The sequence below is a fragment of the Zingiber officinale genome, chromosome 8A, assembly GCF_018446385.1.
Source record: "Zingiber officinale cultivar Zhangliang chromosome 8A, Zo_v1.1, whole genome shotgun sequence".
In the NCBI taxonomy this organism is placed as follows: Eukaryota; Viridiplantae; Streptophyta; class Magnoliopsida; order Zingiberales; family Zingiberaceae; genus Zingiber; species Zingiber officinale.
In genome coordinates this window covers 49504450-49528359 of record NC_056000.1, presented here as the reverse complement: position 1 = coordinate 49528359, position 23910 = coordinate 49504450, and the positions used below count along the sequence as shown (strand labels likewise).

General features: G+C 36.9%; 2 protein-coding genes across 4 annotated transcripts; both read left to right on the top strand.

The window, feature by feature from the left end:
- The first annotated feature begins 14118 nt into the window (after nt 1-14118).
- LOC122008987 lies at nt 14119-16076 on the top strand. Of its 2 annotated transcripts, XM_042564938.1 has the most exons (4): nt 14119-15074; nt 15151-15242; nt 15324-15953; nt 16035-16076. In XM_042564938.1, the coding sequence occupies exons 1-3, from the start codon at nt 14259-14261 to the stop codon at nt 15934-15936; spliced, it is 1521 nt and encodes a 506-aa protein (XP_042420872.1). In that variant the 5' UTR covers nt 14119-14258; the 3' UTR covers nt 15937-15953; nt 16035-16076. The 2 variants fall into 2 exon arrangements, with proteins under 2 accessions (XP_042420872.1, XP_042420870.1); XM_042564936.1 differs by having other exon boundaries at nt 15324-16076.
- Nucleotides 16077-20603: 4527 nt separating this feature from the next.
- On the top strand, nt 20604-22038 carry LOC122008985. 2 transcript variants are annotated; one of them, XM_042564934.1, is made up of 5 exons: nt 20605-20947; nt 21016-21273; nt 21352-21470; nt 21632-21757; nt 21859-22038. In XM_042564934.1, the coding sequence occupies exons 2-5, from the start codon at nt 21058-21060 to the stop codon at nt 21941-21943; spliced, it is 546 nt and encodes a 181-aa protein (XP_042420868.1). In that variant the 5' UTR covers nt 20605-20947; nt 21016-21057; the 3' UTR covers nt 21944-22038. The 2 variants fall into 2 exon arrangements, with proteins under 2 accessions (XP_042420869.1, XP_042420868.1); XM_042564935.1 differs by having other exon boundaries at nt 20604-21273.
- Nucleotides 22039-23910: the final 1872 nt, after the last annotated feature.

The following is a 23910-nucleotide window of genomic DNA, read 5'->3' as shown; positions in this document are numbered from 1 at the left end:
TTATTTTTTGTCTGGACTAATTTTATTTTACAGAAAATAAAGGGCTGGAAAAAGCTGGTCTGGGCGCCCGGAAGGGGTTCGGGCGCCCGAAGCTAGTCCAGGCGCCCAAAGTCGGTTCAGGCACCCGGAACTCAAAAGTTATCTGCAAACTGATGTGGCGCGTGTCGATTGTCCGAACCACGTGTTCCAGGCGCCCAGGATAGCCTATAAAAGTAGGCTTCTACCAAGAGCTTCAAAACAATATTCCGAACAAATTTCGCTTCTTCGAGCTACTTAGAAAACGGTTCTACGACGCCCAAAAGCTCCGACGATGATTCTACTAAAGATTTTCTTATACAAAGTTGTCGGTATTCTTTAATTTTCAAATTACTTGTAAAACTGTATTTGTACTCTTTTCGATTGATTAGTTATTGCCCATTGAAAGCACTCTCATGTGTGGACCTTGGAGTAGGAGTCGCCACAGACTTCGAACCAAGTAAATTGTTGGTGTTTGTGTTGTTTATCTTTATTTTCCGCTGCATATTTACTCAAAACAAACTAATTAGCCACGAGCGCTATTCATCCCCTCCCCCCTTAGCACTTTACGATCCTATAATTGATATCAGAGTGAGGTCGCTCTGATTTGATGAAACCACCAATCTAGCAGGGGGATTCTTTTTTCAAAAACAAAATTACATATCGTTTTTGCTTAAAAAAGATTCTTACGTCTTTTGTTTTATCCCTCCAAAACTATTTTTTAAAAATTCATTTTCAACTCTTCACCATTTATTAGTATTGAAAAAATATCGCATTTAACAAAATTTGTAATAATATTTTTTTATTAATATTTTATTATTTTTTTCAAAATTAGTAAATTACTATTTTTATTTTTCTCCCGCACTACTAATCCAAAACCAAGTCTTGGAATATTTGTTATTATTTTTTTTTATGTGCGAGATTCCTCTTTAATGGCCCACCAAGAAGGATATAGCACTGCACTCCCTCTCCTCTTCTCCGGCGAAGACTTCGGCTACTGGAAGAGTCGAATGGAGTATCACCTCAAGACACAAGTCAAGATGTGGATAATCATCTAAACTGGTCTCAAACTCCCACTCGATGGCGCTGGAAAGCCAATATCATGCTAGAACTGGGACACAATCTTGATGAAGAAAATTGAGGCCGACGCCAAAGCAACAAGCACTCTTCAATGCAGCCTAACCAAATAAGAATTGAACTAGGTCGTCCCCTTTAAAAGTGCGAAAGAACTATGGGAGAAGCTGATCGAACTGCACGAGGGAACCTCAAATACCAAGGTAAGCAAACGTGATTTAATATTAAATAAACTTTACAATATAAAAATGCAGGAGGATGAATCGGCAAGCCAACTTCATGCGCAGATTCAAGACCTCCTCAATGACCTTCACGCAATTGGACAGAAGGTGGAGAATCGCGACATCATTAGATATGCGCTCAATGCATTTCCGAGGAATACCTTATGGGCATCAATGGTAGATGCTTACAAGGTATCCAACAATCTCTCAATAATTAGATTAGACAAATTGTTTTTAGAATTTGAGTTACGCGAGCAGACTAATGCATTGTTGGGTGAGAAATATATTGCTTTGATTACAGGTACAAGCAGAACGAGAGAATAAAAAATCAAGCGTCGAACTGAGCCCGAATCCGAAGACGAATCGGATCTCGAAGATGATATCACCATCGAACTAGTCAAACTAGTTCGGAAAGCACTCAAGAAGAAGAAGGTGACTCAATCGAACTCGAAGACTAAGTCTGGAGTTATCCGCTATGGCTGCAACCAGAAGGGACACTACAAGCCTAACTGTCTAAACCAGAAACAAGGAAAAAGGAAAGCGTTGAAGGCAACGTGGTCCGAGTCGTCGGAAGATTCAGACGAAGAACATTAGAAAACAAGCTTCCTCGTTCTACCGGTACAAGCGTACATTGCCGAAACCGACTCCAAGTCTGAAACCAAGAGCGAATCGGAAATTGAGTCCAAGAGAAGTCACGGATCTATAACCATTTTCAAAGGGACAAATAGCATTGTAAGTTCTGTAATTTCAAGTACTCAGATAGATGACTTACAAAATCTAGTTTCATATTTATTAAGAAAGCCGGTCAAATCCAACGTCCGGGTCAAGTCACTCTAAAAGAAGGTAACAACCCTTAAGGAAGCGACTAACTCGAGTTCTTCGACTGAGCAAGTTTAGGAAGAGAATTCCAATTTAAAAACTCAAGTCAAAGAACTCAAGGACTCATTAGAACGATTTACTTTGGATTCCAAAAATCTTGATCTGATTCTTGGAAAACAAAGAGTCGTTTACAACCAATTCAGACTTGAATTTAAGGCTAAACAGAAATACAGATCTTACTTATTACTTGTAAATAGAACAAATAAAAAATTAGTCCAAGCATGGGTCCCCAAGTCAAACGTGATTAATCAAATTGGACTTGGTCAATATTGAATCCCCAAGGATCAAATCCACTACTTTGATAGACCCTATCGAGACTATGATCCAGGGAGAGCCGATAGAAAGACCATTTTTATCGATAGATAGATTTGTTTGATGTTTGCTTTACTGTTTTTCATTATACATACTTAGATTAGGGTGGATAAAGACTTAAGCTTGATCCACATTTGACTAGTTAGACCTAGAATTTTCAGAAAGAAAATTAAATATTTAATTTCTTTAAAAGGTTTTGTTTAGAAGTGGTAGATGATCTCATACCCAAAAAGGTGTAGTACCTCGCCACAGCTTGAAAGCCAATTATTGAAATAGATATTTAATTAATTGATTGTTAAATCTTAGTCTAACTCAAATGTTGATCGATCCTTAGATTAAAATTTAAATTGAAGATTAAATTAACTATCTCACAAAACTATTAAGGTTCTCTGATTGAAAATCTAGAAAAAGGTGAGATGGACCTAGGTTTAAAATATAGAGTAGTTAACTAAACGTAAATTATTTAAACTCAATTAAGTTAACTAAAAATTAATTCAATTAAACTAAGTCATTTTAATTAATAATTAAAATCTAATTAATCATAATTAATTTTAAAATCATAATTAATTTCACAATCTTAATTAATTTCACAAGTATAATTAATTTCTAATCATAATTAATTTCAAAATATTAATTATTTTCAAATCATAATTAATTTTAAAATATTAATTAATTTTAAATTATAATTAAATTATAATTATTTTCAAATCAAAATTAATTTCAAAATGTTAATTATTTTCAAATCATAATTAAATTATAATTAATTTCAAAATGATAATTATTTTCAAATTATAATTAAATTATAATTATTTTTAAATCATAATTAATTTTAAAAAGTTAATTAGTTTGAAATCATAATTAATTTTAAAAATATAATTAATTTCAATTCATTCTAAAATCCTTAATTTAAATTATTTTGAAATGATTTAATTTTCAAAATTTTAATCATAATTATTTTTAAATATTGTTTAAAAATTTTTAAAATTCAAAATTTAATATTTTTGAAATCCAAATTTTGTTGGGACCGAAAAGTAGCTAGAGGGGGGGTGAATAGCTCTTCGCGATCTTCGTCGTCAGCGTTGCTCGTTTTTTCAGAGATATGCAGCGGAAATATAAGAAACAAAAGCATACAACGCTAACAAGGATGGTTTACTTGGTATCCACCTCACAAGAGGTGACTAGTCCAAGGATCCACACCTACTCACGCACCCTTCACTATGAATAACACTCCTTTATGGTAACTACCAAAGGCGGAGAAGCCCTACAACACTCTCAATACAAGAAGAAGAAAGGGAAATACAAGATAAGCAAAAGCTTACAAGATGTGCAATAAAAACCCTAACCCTAACTTCTTCTTCTTGTTTTTAATCCGCCTCTTGACTTGGAAAAGCCTCCAAGAATCTTCAAGAACTGGCGATCTGGAGCTTGGAGAGAGCTATGGAGGTCCTGGAGAGTATCTGGAGTGAATCGGTGAAGTTCTACTGCAGCCATCGCACGCCTGCAGCTCAAATACGACGCAACGGTCGGATCCCGATCGATTCAAAAGCTCCCAATCGATCGGGGAGGCTTTGGATCGATCCACGGATCAATCCAGAGTGCCTCTGTGCTCTGGAAAAATGCCTGAATCGATCCACGGATCGATCAAGCGCTTATCGCGCGAACCAGCAGCGTCCCAATCGATCCACTGATCGATCCAGAGGCTCTCTGTTCGTTGGGAAAAGCCTGGATCGATCCACTGATCGATCCAGCTCCTGGTTTTTGCCCAAAACCAAGTCCCAAGCCTCTCAACCCAACATTCGGTCATCCTTGACCTGTTGGTATATCATGCCTAGCATCTGGTCACTCCATTGACCTGCCAGAACTCCCCACCAAGTGTCCGGTCAATCCCTTTGACCCACTTGGACTTTTCTCTTCGTGCCAAGTATCCGGTCACTCCCTTGACCTACTTGGGCTTCCACCAGATGTCTGGTCAATCTTGACCCATCTGGATTTCCCCGTGCCTGGCTTCACTCACCAGAACTTCCAATCTGCCTAGCTTCACTCACTAGGTCTTTCACCTAGCTTCACTCACTAGGATTTTCACCTGGCTTCACTCACCAGGATTTCCCATCTGCCTAGCTTCACTCACTAGGACTTCCAATCTGCCTAGCTTCACTCACTAGGACTTCTCTTCTGCCTGGCTTCACTCACCAGGTCTTTCACCTAGCTTCACTCACTACGATTTTCACCTGGCTTCACTCACCAGGATTTTCTTCTGCCTGGCTTCACTCACCAGGAATTTCACCTAGCTTCACTTACTAGGATTTTCCTCACTGCCTAGCTTCACTCACTAGGTCTTTCCTTCTGCCTAACATCCCAGTTAGGACTTCTCAGTCAAGTATCCGGTCATCCTTGACCTACTTGACTCTTCTTCAATCAACCTTGTATTGTCAAACATCGAAACTCAAACCAAGACTCAAGCTTGGTCAACTAGGTCAACCTTGACCTGAGGGATGTTACACCAACAATCTCCCCCCTTTTGATGTTTGACAATACCAACACTATCACTTACAATACCACATGTAAGTTAGGCTAATCTCATAGCCTAAACCTTCTTCATGACACTAGGTAATGAATACATAAGTTAAGCCCTTCATTTTCCCCCTAACTTACTCCCTTTCATTCTCCCCCTATTGGCACACATCAAACCATGCCCCATTTTTGGGCACACATCAACAAATTCACTTGTTGAAAACTCTCCCCCTGAAGAGTTGCTCATCGTTGTTCACAACTTCACTCGTTGTGATCAACACGATAATGAAGATCCCATACCCTTCATTATCCTTAACCCTACATTCTCCCCCAATGTAGGCAAATGTCCATCCTTGCACATTATCCACTTGAAACCACTTGAACAATGAGGATATCCACTCCCCATTAAAGTTCAAACGCTCAACCTTGAGCATGTTCTTAATGAAAGGTTAACCACCTTCCAAGGTTCATGAAAAATAATTTTCATGTCTTTAAAGAGTCCCTCCCCCTAAAGGCATAGTGGTAACTTCTGTCATTGCATCAACAATAACTTGGAATCCCTAAACCTTTAGAAAATCCAAATTTAGAAGTTTTGATGTTCAAAAATTCAATATTGAAACCAACCCTCAACCTAAACTTCAACTTAGCCTTCCTTAACCAGTCCATCCTTGTTTTCCACACGAAAATACCCTTTTTATGTATACAAATGTATTTTCAGGGGTTTGGAATGGTTACCTAGACTAAAATAGGTTCAAAAATGCTGAAATCAGGCCTTCCCAGCCAAAATCAGCATCTTCGATCGATTGGAGTTAGGTTCCAATCGATTGAACCCTGCTGAATCGATCCACTGATCGATTCAGTATTCTTGGATCGATCGGCTGATCGATCCAGCGAGCTTCTGCTCGCAAGAAATGCCTTCTCAATCGATCAGCTGATCGATTGAGGCACTCCAATTGATCCACTGATCGATTGAAGGCCTGAAATTGCTGAAATTCAATTTCAGCCAATTTCAGAAACCCCTAGAAAATTCTAAAAAATTCCAAAAATCGTAAAAATTTGTGTAGACATTATTTAGGGTATAATTTATCATGGAAAAATAGTTTTCTATGAAAATACATCATATTTTCAAAGATTGACACAAACTTGAGAACTTGCAAAAACTTTAGTATTTGCTTCAAGTTTGTGTCTAACTATTCAATGGTGATTACTATCAAAAGATAGCATTCACCAAGGTTTTCCAAAATTATTTTAAAAATATTTTTAAAACCAATATCCCACCATATTCCTTGGGCTTAATGCACATTACTTGTACATTAGCTTTCCCAATGATGGGAAAATACATAACTATATGTTTTGATGAACTTAAAACTCAAAAGAATGCACTAAATCAACATCTTGAGTTTTGTTCATCTTCCTAATATCTCACCTGTATCTAATGTGCACTAAAATACATACAAGTCACCTTATAGTCCTTGTGAGATGTGAGATTTTGGTTTTGCCCTATTCTAGGGATCATGCATATCTATCTAGACATTTTAGAGATATTGGACATCCACCTAGGATGTCACTTGTTAATAAGTGTTGTTAAATGTCATTTGTCCTTGATTACAAGGAATTAAACTTAATGCATGATTATGTTATGGTATACATCAAAAAGAAATAATTTTCAAAAGAAAATATCCTATAACTACATGATGTATGAATGTCATGACATGATATTTTTGGATTTATCATAATAAGATATGAATGCAAAAATAAATTTGATATCATGGCATATGATGGGCAAACAATCATGACAGAGTTTAGCATAAATAATAATATACCTAGATTACCTATCTAAGTATCCTTAACCACTTAGCTAACTCAAAATATACCACTTGTTTTAACTTAAAACGTTAAACCTAGATTGTCCTAAATGCTTCAAAGAAATGCCAAAACCTAAATTGACATTTATATTTCTCTTGATTTGTTTATGCCACTTAAAAATTAAGCATATCCTCAAATGTTGGCATATTCCATTTTTCCTTAAGAATAATCACATAAATCAAGGCCCGAATTGTCTTAAATTTCTAAGAGAATACCAAAATCTCAACTTGGTATTTCTCTAGGTTTTCCCAATTTATGCCATTTTAAGATAAAATCAATTTTCCACCATTAGGCACATTTTACTCTTTTAAGGAGTAAATAATAATTCCATTTCATTTTCAAAGGTTAACAAAAACCTTGAAAATGCTCCTTGAGTGTCAATTTCCTCAAAGTTGGGTTAACTACCCTTCTAATCGGAGTTGACACTCTCTAACCCATTTATGGGGTAGAGAAGATGCTCCTAGGAACCCAACACCTATTGGTGCTCCTTGGATGCTCTAAGTACTCACTAGGGATAACTTCCCTAGATACCTTCCTAGTGACCTTGTTGGGCTTCTTAGAGGCCTTGGTCACGTTTTCTAGGTCAACTCTAGGGATAGTCTCCCTTGTGACCTTGTTTGTGACTTTCTTAGACTTCTTAGAAGCCTTAGTCACATTTATTGTAAAAATACTTTTAGGGATGACTTCCCTAGTATTCTTGACTTGACCACTAGACGTAGGGTTAGTTCCATAACTATATGAAACCTTATGGTACGAAATTTCATCCTTCTTAGCCTTAGGTTTGTATCCCAAACCTCTATGGCCATTGGATGACTTTGATACTCCTAGACCTAGATTTTTACCCTTAAACCCTTGTGTCATATTTGTGATTTTTCTAAGGGTCTTCTCTAATTTATCAAGTCTTGACCTCAAGACTTGATTTTCCTTCCATAATCCCTCAACCATAGATTTTTCACTAAAATCATGATTTTTCTTCTTCTTAGGTACATACCTAGAATCCTTAGGGTTCTTACCTAAGTTTCTATCTACCTTTCTAACCCTAGTTTGAGAGGTTTTGGCATGATAAGCTACATGATTTTCCTTAACGCTATCATGCTTCCTATTTTCATGGTAAATAGCATTAAAATGATATAAATTTGACCTAGCATGCTTTTTACCATTTTGCAAGGAAATAGGCTCAATAAAATATACCTTTTTTTACCTTGGAGGCTCCCCCTTGAGTTGAGTTTCCTCCATGAGCCTTGACCACCTTCTTCCCATTAGGGCATTGACTTCAGTAATGCCCCTTTTGATTGCAAGAGAAGCACACAATGTGCTCCTTGCTCTTCTTTGTTCCGGGGATGGTCTCCTTGGGCTTCTCCTTGCCCTTTAATGTCACTTGGCCCTTCTTCTTGGCCAATTTAGGGCATTTGCTCTTGTAATGTCCATGTTCCCTACATTCAAAGCATATAATATGATTTTTATTATTAATTGAAATGTTTATACCTTTTTGTGTAGGGATGACACTTTCTCCTTTGGATCCGGAGGTAGAAGCTTCCTCTTGATCCGAAGATGATATTCCTCCATTTGATTTTGCTTGACTTGTGGAGGTGGAAGCTTCTTCATCCTCTTCTTCTCTTGACCCGGATGTGGAGGATTCTTCTTGCTCTTGTTCCGGTGTCAATAAAGATTGCTCCCCCTCAATCCTAGAGGTGGAGGCTTCACCTTCTTCTTTATCTTCATCCTCTTGTACATGAAACAAGGAATATACTCCTTCCTTGCTCTTTTGATTGCTCTCATTTGAGGATGAAGCTTCTTGGACCTCCTCTTCGGAGGTTGAGCATCTCTCAACCTTAGAGTCCTCCTCTTCTTGGTTTTGATCCATTGAGTCGCCCTCTTTGGATTCTCCTTGATTTGGTACAGTGGAGGGGATCTCATGAATCCTTGCCAATTTGCTCCAAAGCTCCTTGGCATCTTCAAACTCTCCAATTTGCTCCAGGATGTTGCTTGGCAATAAATTGACCAAAAGCTTGGTCACTTTGTCATTGGCCTCACATCTTTGGATTTGGTCTTCGCTCCACTTGCTCCTCTTGAGTACTTTGCCCTGGAATTTGTGGGAGCTTCAAAACCTTCCATGAGAGCAAACCATTGCTCTATCTCCACCATTAAGAAGTTTTCGATCCTTGATTTCCAAAGATCGAAGCTTGTAGATGTGTATGGTGGAGGCACCCTCGTGTCGAATCCGAGTCCATCTCGGAATTCCATTTGAAGTTGAGCTTCTTGTGATGAAGTCTTCGACTTGTAGAATTGCTCCAACTTCTTCACCTTCTAGCTTTGCTTGTTTTGTTTGCCCCTTCCGGCGATGATTACGGTGAAGAGCGGCCTCACTCTGATACCACTTGTTGGGATCGAAAAGTAGCTAGAGGGGGGGGGGGGTGAATAGCTCTTCGCGATCTTCGTCGTCGGCGTTGCTCGTTTCTTCAGAGATATGCAGCGAAAATATAAGAAACAAAAGCATATAACGCTAACAAGGATGGTTTACTTGGTATCCACCTCACAAGAGGTGACTAGTCCAAGGATCCACACCTACTCACGCACCCTCCACTATGAATAACACTCCTTTATGGTAACTACCAAAGGCGGAGAAACCCTACAACACTCTCAATACAAGAAGAAGAAAGGGAAATACAAGATAAGCAAAAGCTTACAAGATATGCAATAAAAACCCTAACCCTAACTTCTTCTTCTTGTTTTTGATCCGCCTCTTGACTTGGAAAAGCCTCCAAGAATCTTTAAGAACTGGCGATCTGGAGCTTGGAGAGAGCTATGGAGGTCCTGGAGAGTATCTGGAGTGAATCGGTGAAATTCTACTACAGCCATCGCACGCCTGCAGCTCAAATATGACGCAACGGTCGGATCCCGATCGATTCGAAAGCTCCCAATCGATCGGGGAGGCTTTGGATCGATCCACGGATCGATCCAGAGCGCCTCTGTGCTCTGGGAAAACGCCTGGATCTATCCACGGATCGATCCAGCGCTTATCGCGCGAACCAGCGGCGTCCCAATCGATCGGCTGATCGATTGGGACCTCTGGATCGATCCACTGATCGATCCAGAGGCTCTCTGTTCGCTAGGAAAAGCCTGGATCGATCCACTGATCGATCCAGCTCTTGGTTTTTGCCCAAAACCAAGTCCCAAGCCTCTCAACCCAACATTCGGTCATCCTTAACCTGTTGGTATATCATGCCTAGCATCTGGTCACTCCATTGACCTGCCAGAACTCCCCACCAAGTGTCCGGTTAATCCCTTTGACCCACTTGGACTTTTCTCTTCGTGCCAAGTATCCGGTCACTCCCTTGACCTACTTGGACTTCCACCAGATGTCTGGTCAATCTTGACCCATCTGGATTTCCCCGTGCCTGGCTTCACTCACCAGAACTTCCAATCTGCCTAGCTTCACTCACTAGGTCTTTCACCTAGCTTCACTCACTAGGATTTTCACCTGGCTTCACTCACCAGGATTTCCCATCTGCCTAGCTTCACTCACTAGGACTTCCAATCTGCCTAGCTTCACTCACTAGGACTTCTCTTCTGCCTGGCTTCACTCACCAGGTCTTTCACCTAGCTTCACTCACTAGGTCTTTCACCTAGCTTCACTCACTACGATTTTCACCTGGCTTCACTCACCAGGATTTTCTTCTGCCTGACTTCACTCACCAGGACTTTCACCTAGCTTCACTTACTAGGATTTTCCTCACTGCCTAGCTTCACTCACTAGGTCTTTCCTTCTGCCTAACATCCCAGTTAGGACTTCCCAGTCAAGTATCCGGTCATCCTTGACCTACTTGACTCTTCTTCAATCAACCTTGTATTGTCAAACATCGAAACTCAAACCAAGACTCAAGCTTGGTCAACTAGGTCAACCTTGACCTGAGGGATGTTGCACCAACAAATTTAACTTAAATTATTTTTGAAATATACTTCAATATCATAAATATTTTTTAAAGTTAAAAATAAAATCAACTTAACTTAACTCCATCTCACACAAATTCATAAGCTGAACATGTTTGATAGCCCAGAAAGAGTGAGATGAAAAATCAGGAAAATAAATAATGACTTTTATGTTTATTTTACGTGCTTGGACTCTAGGACCCTAATTTTTTTTAAAAAAAAATGGCATTAATTAAGAGGAGTAAAAGGAAGGTTAAGGCATTAATTTTTTTTTATTAAAACATTATTTTTCAATATTTTAATTTTTTTTTTAAACAAAGAAGTTAAGTATTCTTTCTCAAAATTTCAAAGTTAATTTTTTTTAAAAAAGGTTCAAAATATTTTTGAAAAAGGAAGTTCAATAAACCTTATTTGAAAAAGCAAGTTCAAATATTTTTGAAAAAGTTTTAAGTTTGTGGGAAAATACTTAACTGTGTTTTTTATCTAAAAACTTTTTTTTAAAGGCTAAGTTTTCATCAAACTAAGTTTTTTTTTAAGATAAGTATTTTTCAAGCTAAATACTTAACTAAGTTTTTATCAAAATCTTTTTTAAGTTAAGTGCTTAATAATGTTTTGATAAAACTAAGTATTTGATAAAGTTTCTTTTTAAAAGAATTCATCTTCTTAGCTAAGTATTTTGACAAGGAATTCTTTTTAAATGTTTTATCAAAATCTTTTTCAAACCTAAGTGTTTATCAAAATCCTATTAGAGCTAAGTTTTTCTCTAACTCTTTTTCAAAAGTAATTATTTTCAAAGCTTAAGTTCAGCTAACTTTTTTGTTGAAAAAGATAAGTATTTTCAAAACATTTCTAAGTTATTTAGGTGTTTTTCAAAGCAATTATTTTCAAAAGCTAAGTCATTTTCAACTCTTAAAAATTAGCTATGTTTCTTTTTGCTACCTTTAGAGGGAGTTTAAAGTTAAACAGAGCAAATTTTTTTACTATCTTTATATATTAAACAAATTTTCTCTTTACTTATTTTATTTTTGATTTATGTCAAGGGGGAGAGAAGTTAAAAGTTAAGAGTTAAATATAATTTTTATGAAAGGAGGAGCATAAGGAAGTCTTTTTTACAAATTATTGTATTTATGCTCATGCTAAAATTCCTTTAATTATCGTTATGTTTTACTTAACTTTGAATCAGGTTACCGTAATCAAAAAGGGGGAGATTGTTGGTGTGGGAAACACCAGACGATCGAACCAGTGTTTTGATTATGTCAAAGAGTCCAAAGTTAAGTTGTCTTGTGATCTAACAAGGTTGATCGAACTTGCAGGAAAAATTCTAAGTGTTCTTACGCAAAAGTCCTAGTGGATTCTAGGCAAGTGGAAAACCCTAGAGGGTGGTAACCCTAGGTCCTAGGGGGTGATAACCCTAGGTGATGAAAAGTCCTAGCTGCGGTTAGACAGGTGGAAAAACCTAGAGGGCGGTAACCCTAGGTCCTAGGGGTGGTAACTCTAAGCGGAAAGTTTTGACGGATTGAGTGCTTCAGGCAAAATCCTAGAGTCGAGGACTCTAGGTTGAAATCTTGGTGGTCGCGGACCGGGTGGAAGTCTGGACGGATCGTGGAGTGGACGTCCAACATGAAGACTGGAAGCCTCGCGAGCTGAGAAAAAGTCCAATCGGTCTGGAGGACCGATCTAGCAATAGGTAACTTCTCCTGAGAGGAATAGGTGAGGACGCGTTCTCCGAAGATGGAACAGTAGGCGTCAGTTTGACCCAGAGTTTCGATGAAACTCAAAGTCAGAACCGAACAGTTAGAAGCTGTCAAATTTCATATTATATATATATATATATATATATATATATATATATATATATATATATATATATATAACTGGTCCGAGTGCCCAGAACTGGTCCAGGCGCCCGGAGCTGGTCCAAACGCCCGAAGACGGTCCAAGCGTCCGGAACTCAAAAGTTATGTACAAACTGATATGGCGTGCGTCGATTGGTCAAACCACGTGTTCCAGACACCCAGAGGGGTAGCCTTTAAAAGCAAGCTTCGACTAGGAGCTTGAAAACAACATTCCAAACAAGTTTCGCTTCTTCGAGCTGCTCAGAAAACGTTTCTACGACGTCCGAAAGCTCCGACAACGATTCTACTGAAGATTTTCTTATACAAAGTTGTCGACATTTTTTAATTTTCAAATTACTTGTAAAACTGTATTTGTACTCTTTCTGACTGATTAGTGATTGTCCATCGAAAGTACTCTCACGTGCGAGCCTTAGAGTAGGAGTCGCTACAGGCTCCGAACCAAGTAAATTCTTAGTGTTTGTGTTGTTTATCTTTATTTTCTGCTGTGTATTTACTTAAAACGAACGAATTAGCCACGAGTACTATTCACCCCCTCTAGCGCTTTATGATCCTACAAAGGACACTAATACAACTCAAGGTTTCATCAACTCTGAGGGATTCGGGATCTGATCAGACCACTGGTCCGATCGGCTAGACCAATCGACCATGACAGATGACCCTGCTAACCCGAGCGTTGACCTCTCCTTGACTCTGACCACCTCATTAGTTGACCTTCTTGACTTTGACCCCAACTTAGGGGCCCCACCTCATTCGTCATATCAAGATGCATCTAGATGATATATTTCTTCAAACATGATATAATTTAGATCATCTTATTTAAGTTGGATGAATCAAATTTGATTCAACCAAGTAATCCTTTCAACTCTTCACAAAATATAAATAGGAAGGTTCTTTGCAGATTCATTCATTCAATTTAGAACATCCCATCTGAGTTGCTGCTAAATTTTGCACCCTTTAATAATACAATACAACAACAATAGACTATACATTATGTATGTTGTGGGGGAGAGATATAGAAGTTGAGAATGGTGACAGATTTTTTACATTGAATGTGTTAATGACCTTTCTTATGAGCCACTGACCTAACATTTGATGGTACTCTTTTTCTTCAAATTCGCAATTATATGCAATAAGCTTTAACTTTTACATTCCTTTAGCAATGCCATATAGCCTATTAATATTCACCTTGTTATATAATGAAGGGTGAAATGATAAGATTCTTTTGTTTATTTGTTTATAGAAGCTGATTTAGTCATTTAATCACAAACACTCCGTAAAAAAAAACAGTGAATAAATTGAATGAAATTTCCAAAAGAAAAAAAAAATCCATATCGAAGAGAAAAAGTTAAGAGCTATTTGACCGTTGCCCAACGTTCCAATTGCTGTACGCTCCAGTCCCGATCGCTACCAAGCTAACCGCATTACCGTATCTTTATTGGATTCAGTAATCGGCCCTACCTTTTTCCTCCGTCATTCTTATGTGGGTATCGAATTAGGGTGTTCTTATCGCGGACGCTATCGCTCGCCTTCTTCGTCAAGATCCCAATTCTTGGACATTAACAAATTGCTCGAGGTGGTCGCGAAGACGGCGATCATGGCAGCGCTGGCGCCTGGAATCCTCCAGAAACTTCTCAATGGCATGGACAAGGGAGCCCAGAAGCCGGTCGGCGAACACCGGAGCGCTCACTTGCAGGTCACCGACATCGTCCCCGCCGACCTCGACGAGAAGGATCTCTTCCCCAAGCGCGGCTTCTACATCAAGCTCTCTGACTCCTCCCAGTCCCTCTACGCCCGCCTCCCTTTCCACCAACACGACCTCGTCCTCAGCAACAAGCTCCAGCTAGGCCAGTTCATCCAAGTCGACCGGCTGGAGCCGGCCTCCCCTGTTCCGGTCATCATCGGCGCCAAGCCGCTTCCGGGACGCCACCCCCTCCTAGGCTCTCCCCAGCCCATCGAGAGGCGATCGGTCAAGGCGTCTCCCTCCGTTCGGCGAAGAGGTTCGTGGGACCAACACCCAGCTGGTACTACTCCTTCCCCCGCTACAATGAAGCCTAGCGCACTTGACTTCGAAGAGACGACACCAACGAGAGGCCGACCGCAAAGAAGCGTGGGCGCGGCTGTGAGATCATCAGTGAGCGGACCTCTTCTTTCTAAGCTTGCAGATGGTAAGGAAGCAGGCTCTTCTTCGGTGAGGAAAAGCTGCAGCATCTCCAGGTTCCCGAGGAGCAAGAGCCTCCTCGATCGAGATCATAAGGATATCAGATTGAGCAGTTTTGCGATAGTTGAGGAAGATTCCTCCTCTTGTGCATCTGATGAAAAGAGCAGCTCAACTGCAACAGAGAGCTTGAATTGTGGAACCAGAAATGGTGAAGGCATCTCTTTACCTGGAAAACTCAGGAACTTGGGAAAGGTGCAATCTTGTGCTTGCTTCCCTTGCTAATTGCAAATTATTGCATTGTCTGCTAATCAACTTGCATTATTTGTAGGAGGCTTTGGAGCATAGAGATGCAGCTCAGAAGGTAGCTCTGAAGGCTCTTCGAGATGCTTCGACTACTGAAACTGTAGTGAGAGTAGTCAAGTAAGCTTGTCATTTTTAACACTCGTGAGTTTCGATTGCAATGTAAGGACTGATCGAATCTGGTTATCTGAACTTTTGCAGGATGTTTTCTGAATTGAGTAGTATCGCGAAACCGGAAGCCCCCGCTGCTTGTCTCGAACAGTTCTTGGCATTCCATCGGCAGATTGTACAAGCCGTGGCTGATATAGAAGCAATTCAAGTAGCTACAAGAGAGGAATCCATGAAGAAGCAAAGTGATATGGATGGTCCATCCATCTTGCAGGAAAGAAATCACAACTCCAACAAACAAGATAAACAATTGAACGCGAGCCCCGCGAAGCACTCAAAATCAAAATCAAACCAGAAGGCCGCAGCTGCCTCGAATAAAAAGGAACAGCGTGACTGTGTTGCTGATGAGGTTGCATTGCCAATTTCTTCCTTGGACAACTCAATCAAATTGGTAAGGCAAATTCGAACTGAAGCAGGGAAATGGTTCATGGGGTTTCTGGAAGGAGCAGTGGAGTCGGGTCTGAAGAAATCTAAAGGTTCTTCGAGTGGTGTTGGTGGATTGAAGTTGGCTCCCTGCCCTCAGTCATTGATATTGCGGGTCATAAACTGGATAGAATTGGAACAATGTGGCTGCAAGATGGCTGATCTCCATCCAAGAGCATCACAAATCGCAAGAAAACTAAGGATAAAGGCAAAGAACCCTTGATTCTGTAAGATCTCAGGGTGAGGTTTGAAAATGTTACTTGTTGATTTCAATTCTAGCCATGGTCAATTTAATTTATTTTCAAAAAACTCTTTGTATAGAATCCCATGGAGGTTTGATTTTTCAATCTTCTGATTCAACCATGCAATTGGATTTCACGCTTGCCCATTCAATCATTTGAAGCCATGAAAGACCAAATCCAATATAATCTAGTCTGTAGCAAAAATATCTATTTTTTCCCCCAAAAAAATTGTATAAACAGTATTAGTTTCTTGTAATTTGTTGAATTAGAATCAATATTTTAAAAACGTTGTAAAAATATTTTTTTTCCAGTTCGATTTTTCCCATTTTTTAGTTCTTTCCTCAAATAAAACTATGACAATTGATTATTGATTTACGAAGTGAATCTGGTGAGAGATGAACCAATATTGCGATGCATGCCAACCAACTAAATAAATTTTTAATTTTTTTAATTTACTTTTAATTTAGTGTAACCAATACATTTTAAAAAACTAGAAAATGGGCAATAATTTTTTATTTGTTTAAATTTTTATAAAAATTTATATGAACGTAAGAGTGCAAGACCGGCTTATTATTATTATTATTAATTTGAATGCTAAAACTATCATAATTATATTAATTAAAGTATTTTAACATTAAAATACTAAAATAGTCATGAGTAGAGTCATTAGGATAAAGTACTGACTTTTGAAAATCTAAATTTTCTGAGTGTTTGAAAATTCGAATTGTTTAGATTTTCGAGTGTACCGGTTTCCTATGAAAAAAATTAATTTAATTTAATATTATATTTATCTTAGTAAAAATAAAACTAAGAAAAAATATATTTTTTAACATTGTCAACCTAAAATATTTATAGAAGCTTCTTTGATCATAGTGTTATCAATTCTAATGTGAGATTAAAGAGAACTATATTTTTTTTATATAAAACAACCAGAGAAAATTAATGATGAAAAAAATTCATAATAATATGTTACAACTGAGTCTCAAACTCTATATCACTGATTGTTTCGCTTGTGGAATTACTAATAAACCTTGGAATTATTTTTAATGTGAATAGAAAAAAAGATATAAACGTAAATTCATTTTAGGCTTCACCAAAGTTTAGTTAATAAAAGGGAAAGATTTTTAATAAAATAGTAGGATATATATATATATATATATATATATATATATATATATATATATATATATATATATATATATATATATATATAATCACACATAGCAAAAATTAGAATATAATAACGAAATTTATGTGTAAAATTTTTATTAATTATAATATATGTGTAAAAATTTTAAAATATAAGGATGCTAGAATATTTTATATCTAAGTTTATGATTTTTAACATGTCAATTCATATTTTCTTTCTCAAACCTAATTTATAAAAATACCTTCGGTCTTTAATTTTCCACATATTTTATTTTTATCGTCGTTAGGCAATGGTCTGCTCCTTTCGCCGACACATCTCCTCCACCACCTCGTTTATCATGGCGTTAATGCCCTCTCTCTCGACATGTGTCTTGTGAACACCTCTAAGATGTCAGCACACATCATCTCCGCCAGTACTGCCTCCGTCTCCAGCATCTACGGGTGTGTCTCCCTGCTTCTAGGTAGTTCCTCATCAAGATTCGGAACAACGTTGTCCTACAAGAGGTGGATCTTTCGATCCATTTGTTTCGTCCGGATCAGTGCCTCATCAAACTGCTCTGAGTGGTTTGTGGTGAAGATCATTAGTTGCTACCTAATGCATGGCAACTAAAGCCCGTCCACGAAGTTGAGCGCGTCAGGAAGATCCAAATATAGTAATTTCATATTAGGAGTTGTCCTTTGGTGGAGTCCCCGTAACCTATTATGTGTTCACTCCCGTTGATAAGACAATAAATGAGATATTGTGATAATAAATTATTTTTTTTTCTAAAAGAAAGTTTAATAATAATTCTTATTCTTTTTCTTCTTCTACTTATTATTATTTTAATCTAAATATCTCATTCCAGTTTTCACAATTAATTCTAGATATGATTAGATCAATTTTTACTAACCATTAGGATAAATCAAAAAGGACTAATGGTCCATGACGAACGATCTAATGTCACAAAATTTTCAAACTCCCATATCCAAACTTTCAATCAATTCTTTTAGTTTATCTACATATCTAATCCGTTTGCTCTGTCTGCCCCACTTGCTTGACCAATACTCACATCCTAATGGTAAGACCAACCTGTTTAATTTCGTCACTATCTTGGTTCAATCCTCATCTGTATACCTACCTCAATTAGCCAAACCAACCTAATTAGCTCACACCAACACTCAAACCGAACTATCTAAGCAACTTACCTAACTTGAATGACCTACTATATATCTAACCTAACTTGTCTAACTCGATAGGCTTGAACGACTCATCTAACTAGTTCACTTAGCTTAACTATATCAACTTGTTGAGTTCGTCTAATAAGCCAAAGCTTGACTTCGCAAATCAATTCGATCAATTGCTCCTTTCATTTATTGCATTTATCTCATTTTATTTTCGAGATTATCACTTGTTAATAAATATTATGATTGATAGAGGTGGAATAAGTTTTTTCCCCCCTTTTTAAAGCGGGGAATGGATCGAACAAATTGAGTCATTTATTTCACCTCGTATTATTCACTTAATATTAGAATAAAATAATAGAGGGAATGAAGCAATTTGATTTCATTCATTTGTCTATATCACAATAATTTATTTTTTTTTATTTAGATTCTAATACTTCGAGCCAATTAATCTTAGTGATCACCGGACCTCCTAAAAGTCCCATTAAAAACTACCAACATTTGACCTCCACAATCGATCCACCATGATCATGTGCCCTTATGTATTATAACTGTGGGCCGTAACATAACCACTTAGCTAGATGGATCCACTGTGTTGTGGGAATACCAAAATAATCTTAGACTGTGTTTTGTATAATTAATGAAGTGAAATGAAATAACAATGAAGTAATGAGAATAAATATGATGGTAAAAGATAAATACATTCGATTTTAGTGTCTCTCAATTCGTTCTAGAGCTAATAAAGAAGAGGTAAATTATGAACAACTACTAATCTTTGGAATAATGACTAACACATAAAGAAAATATTTATCTTCACTTTATCGAAATTCGAACTCTAAATTTCATGATGATAATATCTCATGTTAGTCACTAGACTATCCCAAAGGGATAGTAATGAGAACAAATATGTACTTACAAGCGTCATGAAAATCATTTGAGTACGTGTAAATTATGTTTCAAATTTATATTATAAGTGAATCAGGAAAGTATATTTATCCTAAAATTGATCTGTGATACAAGATAAAATTGTGATTATTCTACTGACAGTATTGAATCAATACTATTGATTCTATTAATTTATAACATTGGAAATCATCTTCTAAAATTTATAGATTCAGAAAAAACTAGGGAAAAGGAGATAACCAATGACAGAGAATATTATTTATCAACAATTCATCCTAACATCAAATAAGTATTTAAATAGACTAAAATCCTAAGATATAAAAGTTTAAAATAACCCTAATAGAAAAAGAAAATTAACAAAAATAAAAAAAACCTTCGACTACTGTTCTTGTAATAGAATTATGTAAAAGTTGAATCAAACTTACTATCTTTAAGATTTTACATCACTAGACGTTAGGATGAATCCGTAATTTATATTTGTAAATCTTCAAATATTTTTTGTCTTGGGTACTAGGATCATGGTACGAGGGTTTTTTACAAACTATTTTGACCACAATAATCATCCAAGAGATCTAGATGTTTTGATACCGTATCCTTTCGGGGCGGTCTAGTGGTTAGCGCATAAGATATTACTACCATGAGATTTGGAGTTCAAATTTCGACAAAGTCGAAGTAAATACCTCCTTTATGTGCTAGTCACTATTCTAAAGACTAATAGTCGTCCGTGATTTACCTCTTACGTGTTGGCCATAGGACGGATTGATGGGAGCGCTGGGACAAGCGTATTCACCTTTTATCACCGCAGATATTTTGATATTGCTCCCACAAGTGTAATTGAGTTGGTACTCAGATGATAAATTTATATCACAAAAGTAAAATATCCATCTAAGATTCATCCTCTTATAGAACAAGTTCCTCCCTAAGTTATTTAGTATCACGATTTACTTCCTTTTCGTATCGCCTTAGGAGAATAATGGACCACTTGATATGAATATTAACACTGGGTAAAATACTAATGATTTTCTGTACGGTATTGTTGTGAAAATCGTAAATAAAATTTTAAAATAACTTTAAAATATTAAGAAATAGATAAAAGGAATAAAATGACAACGTCAAAAATATTGTTCAACAATAACTCATTTCAATATCAACATATTTAAATAGACATAAAATTACGTAAAAGTCAAAAATAAAAAAACCAAAAAAATAACCCAAACACATTTAAAAAAAACCTAGAAAAAAAAATTCGGATCCTCCCAGTCCATCCGTCAGCCTAAACTGAAATAATTATTAAAAAATTATTATATTTACTTACACCATCACAATCGTATAGCGTCATATTCCACTAAGAAATAAATTAATTAATTAAATCGGAGGCAACGTGAAATGGTCCCTCAACTGACGATCGTTCGATTCCATTGACGTCGCTTCTCTCGTCGGCCTCCTCCGTTCTTCTTCTTAAAGGATCCATGCGAATATATGCTTCCTTTATTCTTAATTAGTTCAATCGCTACGCGGACTTATTTGTGGCAGCAGTTTCGATCCACTAGAGAAAATAAAACGAAACAGCGGCAGGAAGATGTTTCTGCTTTCTCCATTTGTTTAGCTTCATAATTGTCGGCATGGAGATATACTCCAAGTAGGAAGAGACAACAACGAAACAAACATGGCTCATCTTCCTCTCTGGCTCAACTTTTAACAAAAGAGGAGAGGAGAAGCATAGACAAGTGAGGCGCAAATCGATCGAGCTGAACACAAAGGCCATCAGATCCTGTGGAGGCGTGTCTTGTTTTTCTTCTGGTACGGTAATATATAAAACGCTCACCGGTTCCTTCTATAATCGACAGAAATGGAAAGGCTGTGAGCGGTCCTTTGGCTCTGGATTTGGCATGGAGAGCCAGAAGGTGGTGGTGGTGGTGGAGGAGGCCGACGTCGCTCGCGTCGCCCTCCAATGGGCGGTCAACAACTTCATTCGCGGCGGAGACTCGATAACTCTGCTCTACGTTTGCCCCTCCACGCGATCCAAGAAGAAGCAGAGGAGCTACAGGCTCAAGGGGTTCCAGTTGGCTCTGTCTTTCAAGGACCTCTGCAATGGAATTGCTGAGGTCTGTAAATTCTTTGTCTTCCAAAGACTTCTTAATTTTTGAGTTCAATCTCTGCTTGTTCTGAATTGTACTTTGCAGCCAAAGGTGGAGATCATAGTGACAGAGGGAGACAAAGGGGCGTTGGTGGTGTCGACTGTTGCCAATATTGGAGCTTCTACTCTTGTAGTAGGATTACATGACAAGAGCTTTCTGTACAAGTAAGGTTTTTTTTTTAAATTAAAGGAAATTATCAGGATTTTGAACTGATCTTCGACAATTCCAGAGATTTTATATTGAATGTTTGATATTGATGAACAAAACTATAGTTATAAGTCTAGCAGCAATTCTTTTGTTTTAACTTAAATGCTGACAATATCAGGAATTCTATGGAAAATACTGGCACAAGAAACCTAAATTGTCGGATTCTTGCTATCAGACAGAACTCGAAGTCACAGCATGGGTTTCTGAACACAGAGCTGTCCCAAGTCGAAACTACAAGATTATGGTAAGTCATCCAGTTTTTAACAGATTTAATCAATTATATAAATCCATGAAAAAAAAATATGAAATAGGTTTTAATTTATAACTTTTTTCTTACCTTTGCAGTGTGCCAGAGCCCAAAAACTCATTTCTTGTATTCCCCTTATCCTTGAAAGTATTGTTCAGAAAATCTAAGAGGAGAAAGTTCTAATCTAACTATATGTTGTATTGTGTTCCTCTTCCTTTACAATGACTTGTAATGACACAGAAAAGCAGTAAAACAAGCGAGTGTGGATTTTTATTTAACAATAGAGCAAATAGAAATTAGGCAAATATTGTCAAGTGTGCCCAATGGCAGTTGGATGACCATTGCTCTGTCATGCTTGATACTACAATTTCTTTTCGTAAATTGTGTTTCTATCTCCTTTTGGTGGTTCTTTGTACTCCATCATTAAAGGCATTAAAGTGACAAATTAACACTGCATGGAAAAGGAAAGCAAAAGATGGTATTGGTTCAATAATTTTGCGGTCCTCTTCAACTACAATGGTGAAGTTCTTTGCATGGCTCATGTTGTACAAATGCTGTAATTAATGCAACGGTTGGCAGTTAGTGTCTTGTTATCTGGAAGACATGATCCTTGTGATAATGTTAAATGTGATGATGGAAAACCAGCTTTCTCCATGGTTCATGATCTGGAGTTCCTGAGCGAGCTTGTTGCAAAGAAGTTTTTCTTCTGCGAAGGAACTTCTATACAATGAATATGGAAAATGCATACATGTAAAAACAAACCAGAGACTCTTTGACAGCGGCTATTACATGATGATATATACCCCATGAATAAAATGTTCAATGAGATTGTGCAGAAATTGTGGATCACACAACTTTTATTCCCTCTAATGTAGCTTACGCGGAAAGGCATTTTAGCACAATCTTTCACTTTCTTTTCCTCTTTCTATCTTCTTCTTCTTTTCCCTTCTACTTTTCTGCAAAATGAAAAAAAAATGATTAAGAATCATGGACCAGAATTTCAACCACCACAAGACACCAACAAAAACAAGTCGAGTCCCAATAGCTTGGGTTTGTCAGAGTTTGATCAAGACAAGCAAATGTAATGGGCAAGAGGGCCATGGCCACTACAACTAAAGGGTTTGTCAACACAGTGATCAGCATGCAGAAAAGCTCCACACTGGCACAAGTTCAACTATCTAACTTTCGAAGAACATGATATGTCTGGAAGTGTAACCCAAATTCTGAACCAAAATGACGTCTAAGACCAAGTTCATAGCAGTTCACTCACTAGTCCAACAATCCTTTCATTAGCTTATGATTCTCCATTGAGGTTGTTAACGTCTACCCACTCAAATTATAAAGTCCTCCAATTCGTATGAAATCTTGATATAACTCATCATGCAAAACTTCAACTTTCAGTTCAAACAGATGAAGTTTTGACCATAACATGCACATCAGCTGCTCTATCTAAAAATTTTATCTTCAATTTTGAATATAGAGTAACTAAAAATCCTTTGTATCAGCTACCCTATTTATTCTCTAAATTTAGATTTGATAAATAATGATTTTCTAAATTTAGAGAATAAAATTTCTATCCTAAAAATAAAATAATATTTCTTTTTAATCTCTCTCATTCCACTCATTTTTTTCAATCTCTCTCCTTCCATTCATTCCATAAATATAATAATAAAAAATAGTTGAAAGAGATGAAAATAACAAAAAAAAATTAAGGATGATGAAAATTTTAGAATAATTGATGTAGTATGTAGTGAAAAGTAATTGTCTAAGTTTAATAAAGCGAGTTATTTATCCTAAATTTTATATATAGTAATAGAGAGACTGATATGGATGCTCTAACATTACCTAATTGCCACTAAGAATTTTTAATAATAAAGTGTGAAAAAATATTATAGATGTGAATTTAGTCACAATACTATAAATGATCAATACAATTTCACTAATGTTATATTTACAAATAAAATTAATTTAATATTGCCATTAATAGTGTTGGACATAAATCTTAGGTTGATAAATCTAATAATAAAATTGTGATACCTAAAACTTTTTTAATGATACAATATTATCATTAATATATATTATTTTAGTGTTAAATTATATTGTGATCACCAAAATACTATAATTAACTTAATCATAAAAGAGAAATTAAT

Coding starts and splice junctions, on each gene's coding strand:
- LOC122008987 (XM_042564938.1), top strand. CDS start 14,259: ATGGCAGCGCTGGCGCCTGGAATCCTCCAGAAACTTCTCAATGGCATG. Junction 15,075..15,150: donor AACTCAGGAACTTGGGAAAG/GTGCAATCTTGT, acceptor CATTATTTGTAG/GAGGCTTTGGAGCATAGAGA. Junction 15,243..15,323: donor ACTGTAGTGAGAGTAGTCAA/GTAAGCTTGTCA, acceptor GAACTTTTGCAG/GATGTTTTCTGAATTGAGTA.
- LOC122008985 (XM_042564935.1), top strand. CDS start 21,058: ATGGAGAGCCAGAAGGTGGTGGTGGTGGTGGAGGAGGCCGACGTCGCT. Junction 21,471..21,631: donor GACAAGAGCTTTCTGTACAA/GTAAGGTTTTTT, acceptor TGACAATATCAG/GAATTCTATGGAAAATACTG. Junction 21,758..21,858: donor GTCGAAACTACAAGATTATG/GTAAGTCATCCA, acceptor TTACCTTTGCAG/TGTGCCAGAGCCCAAAAACT.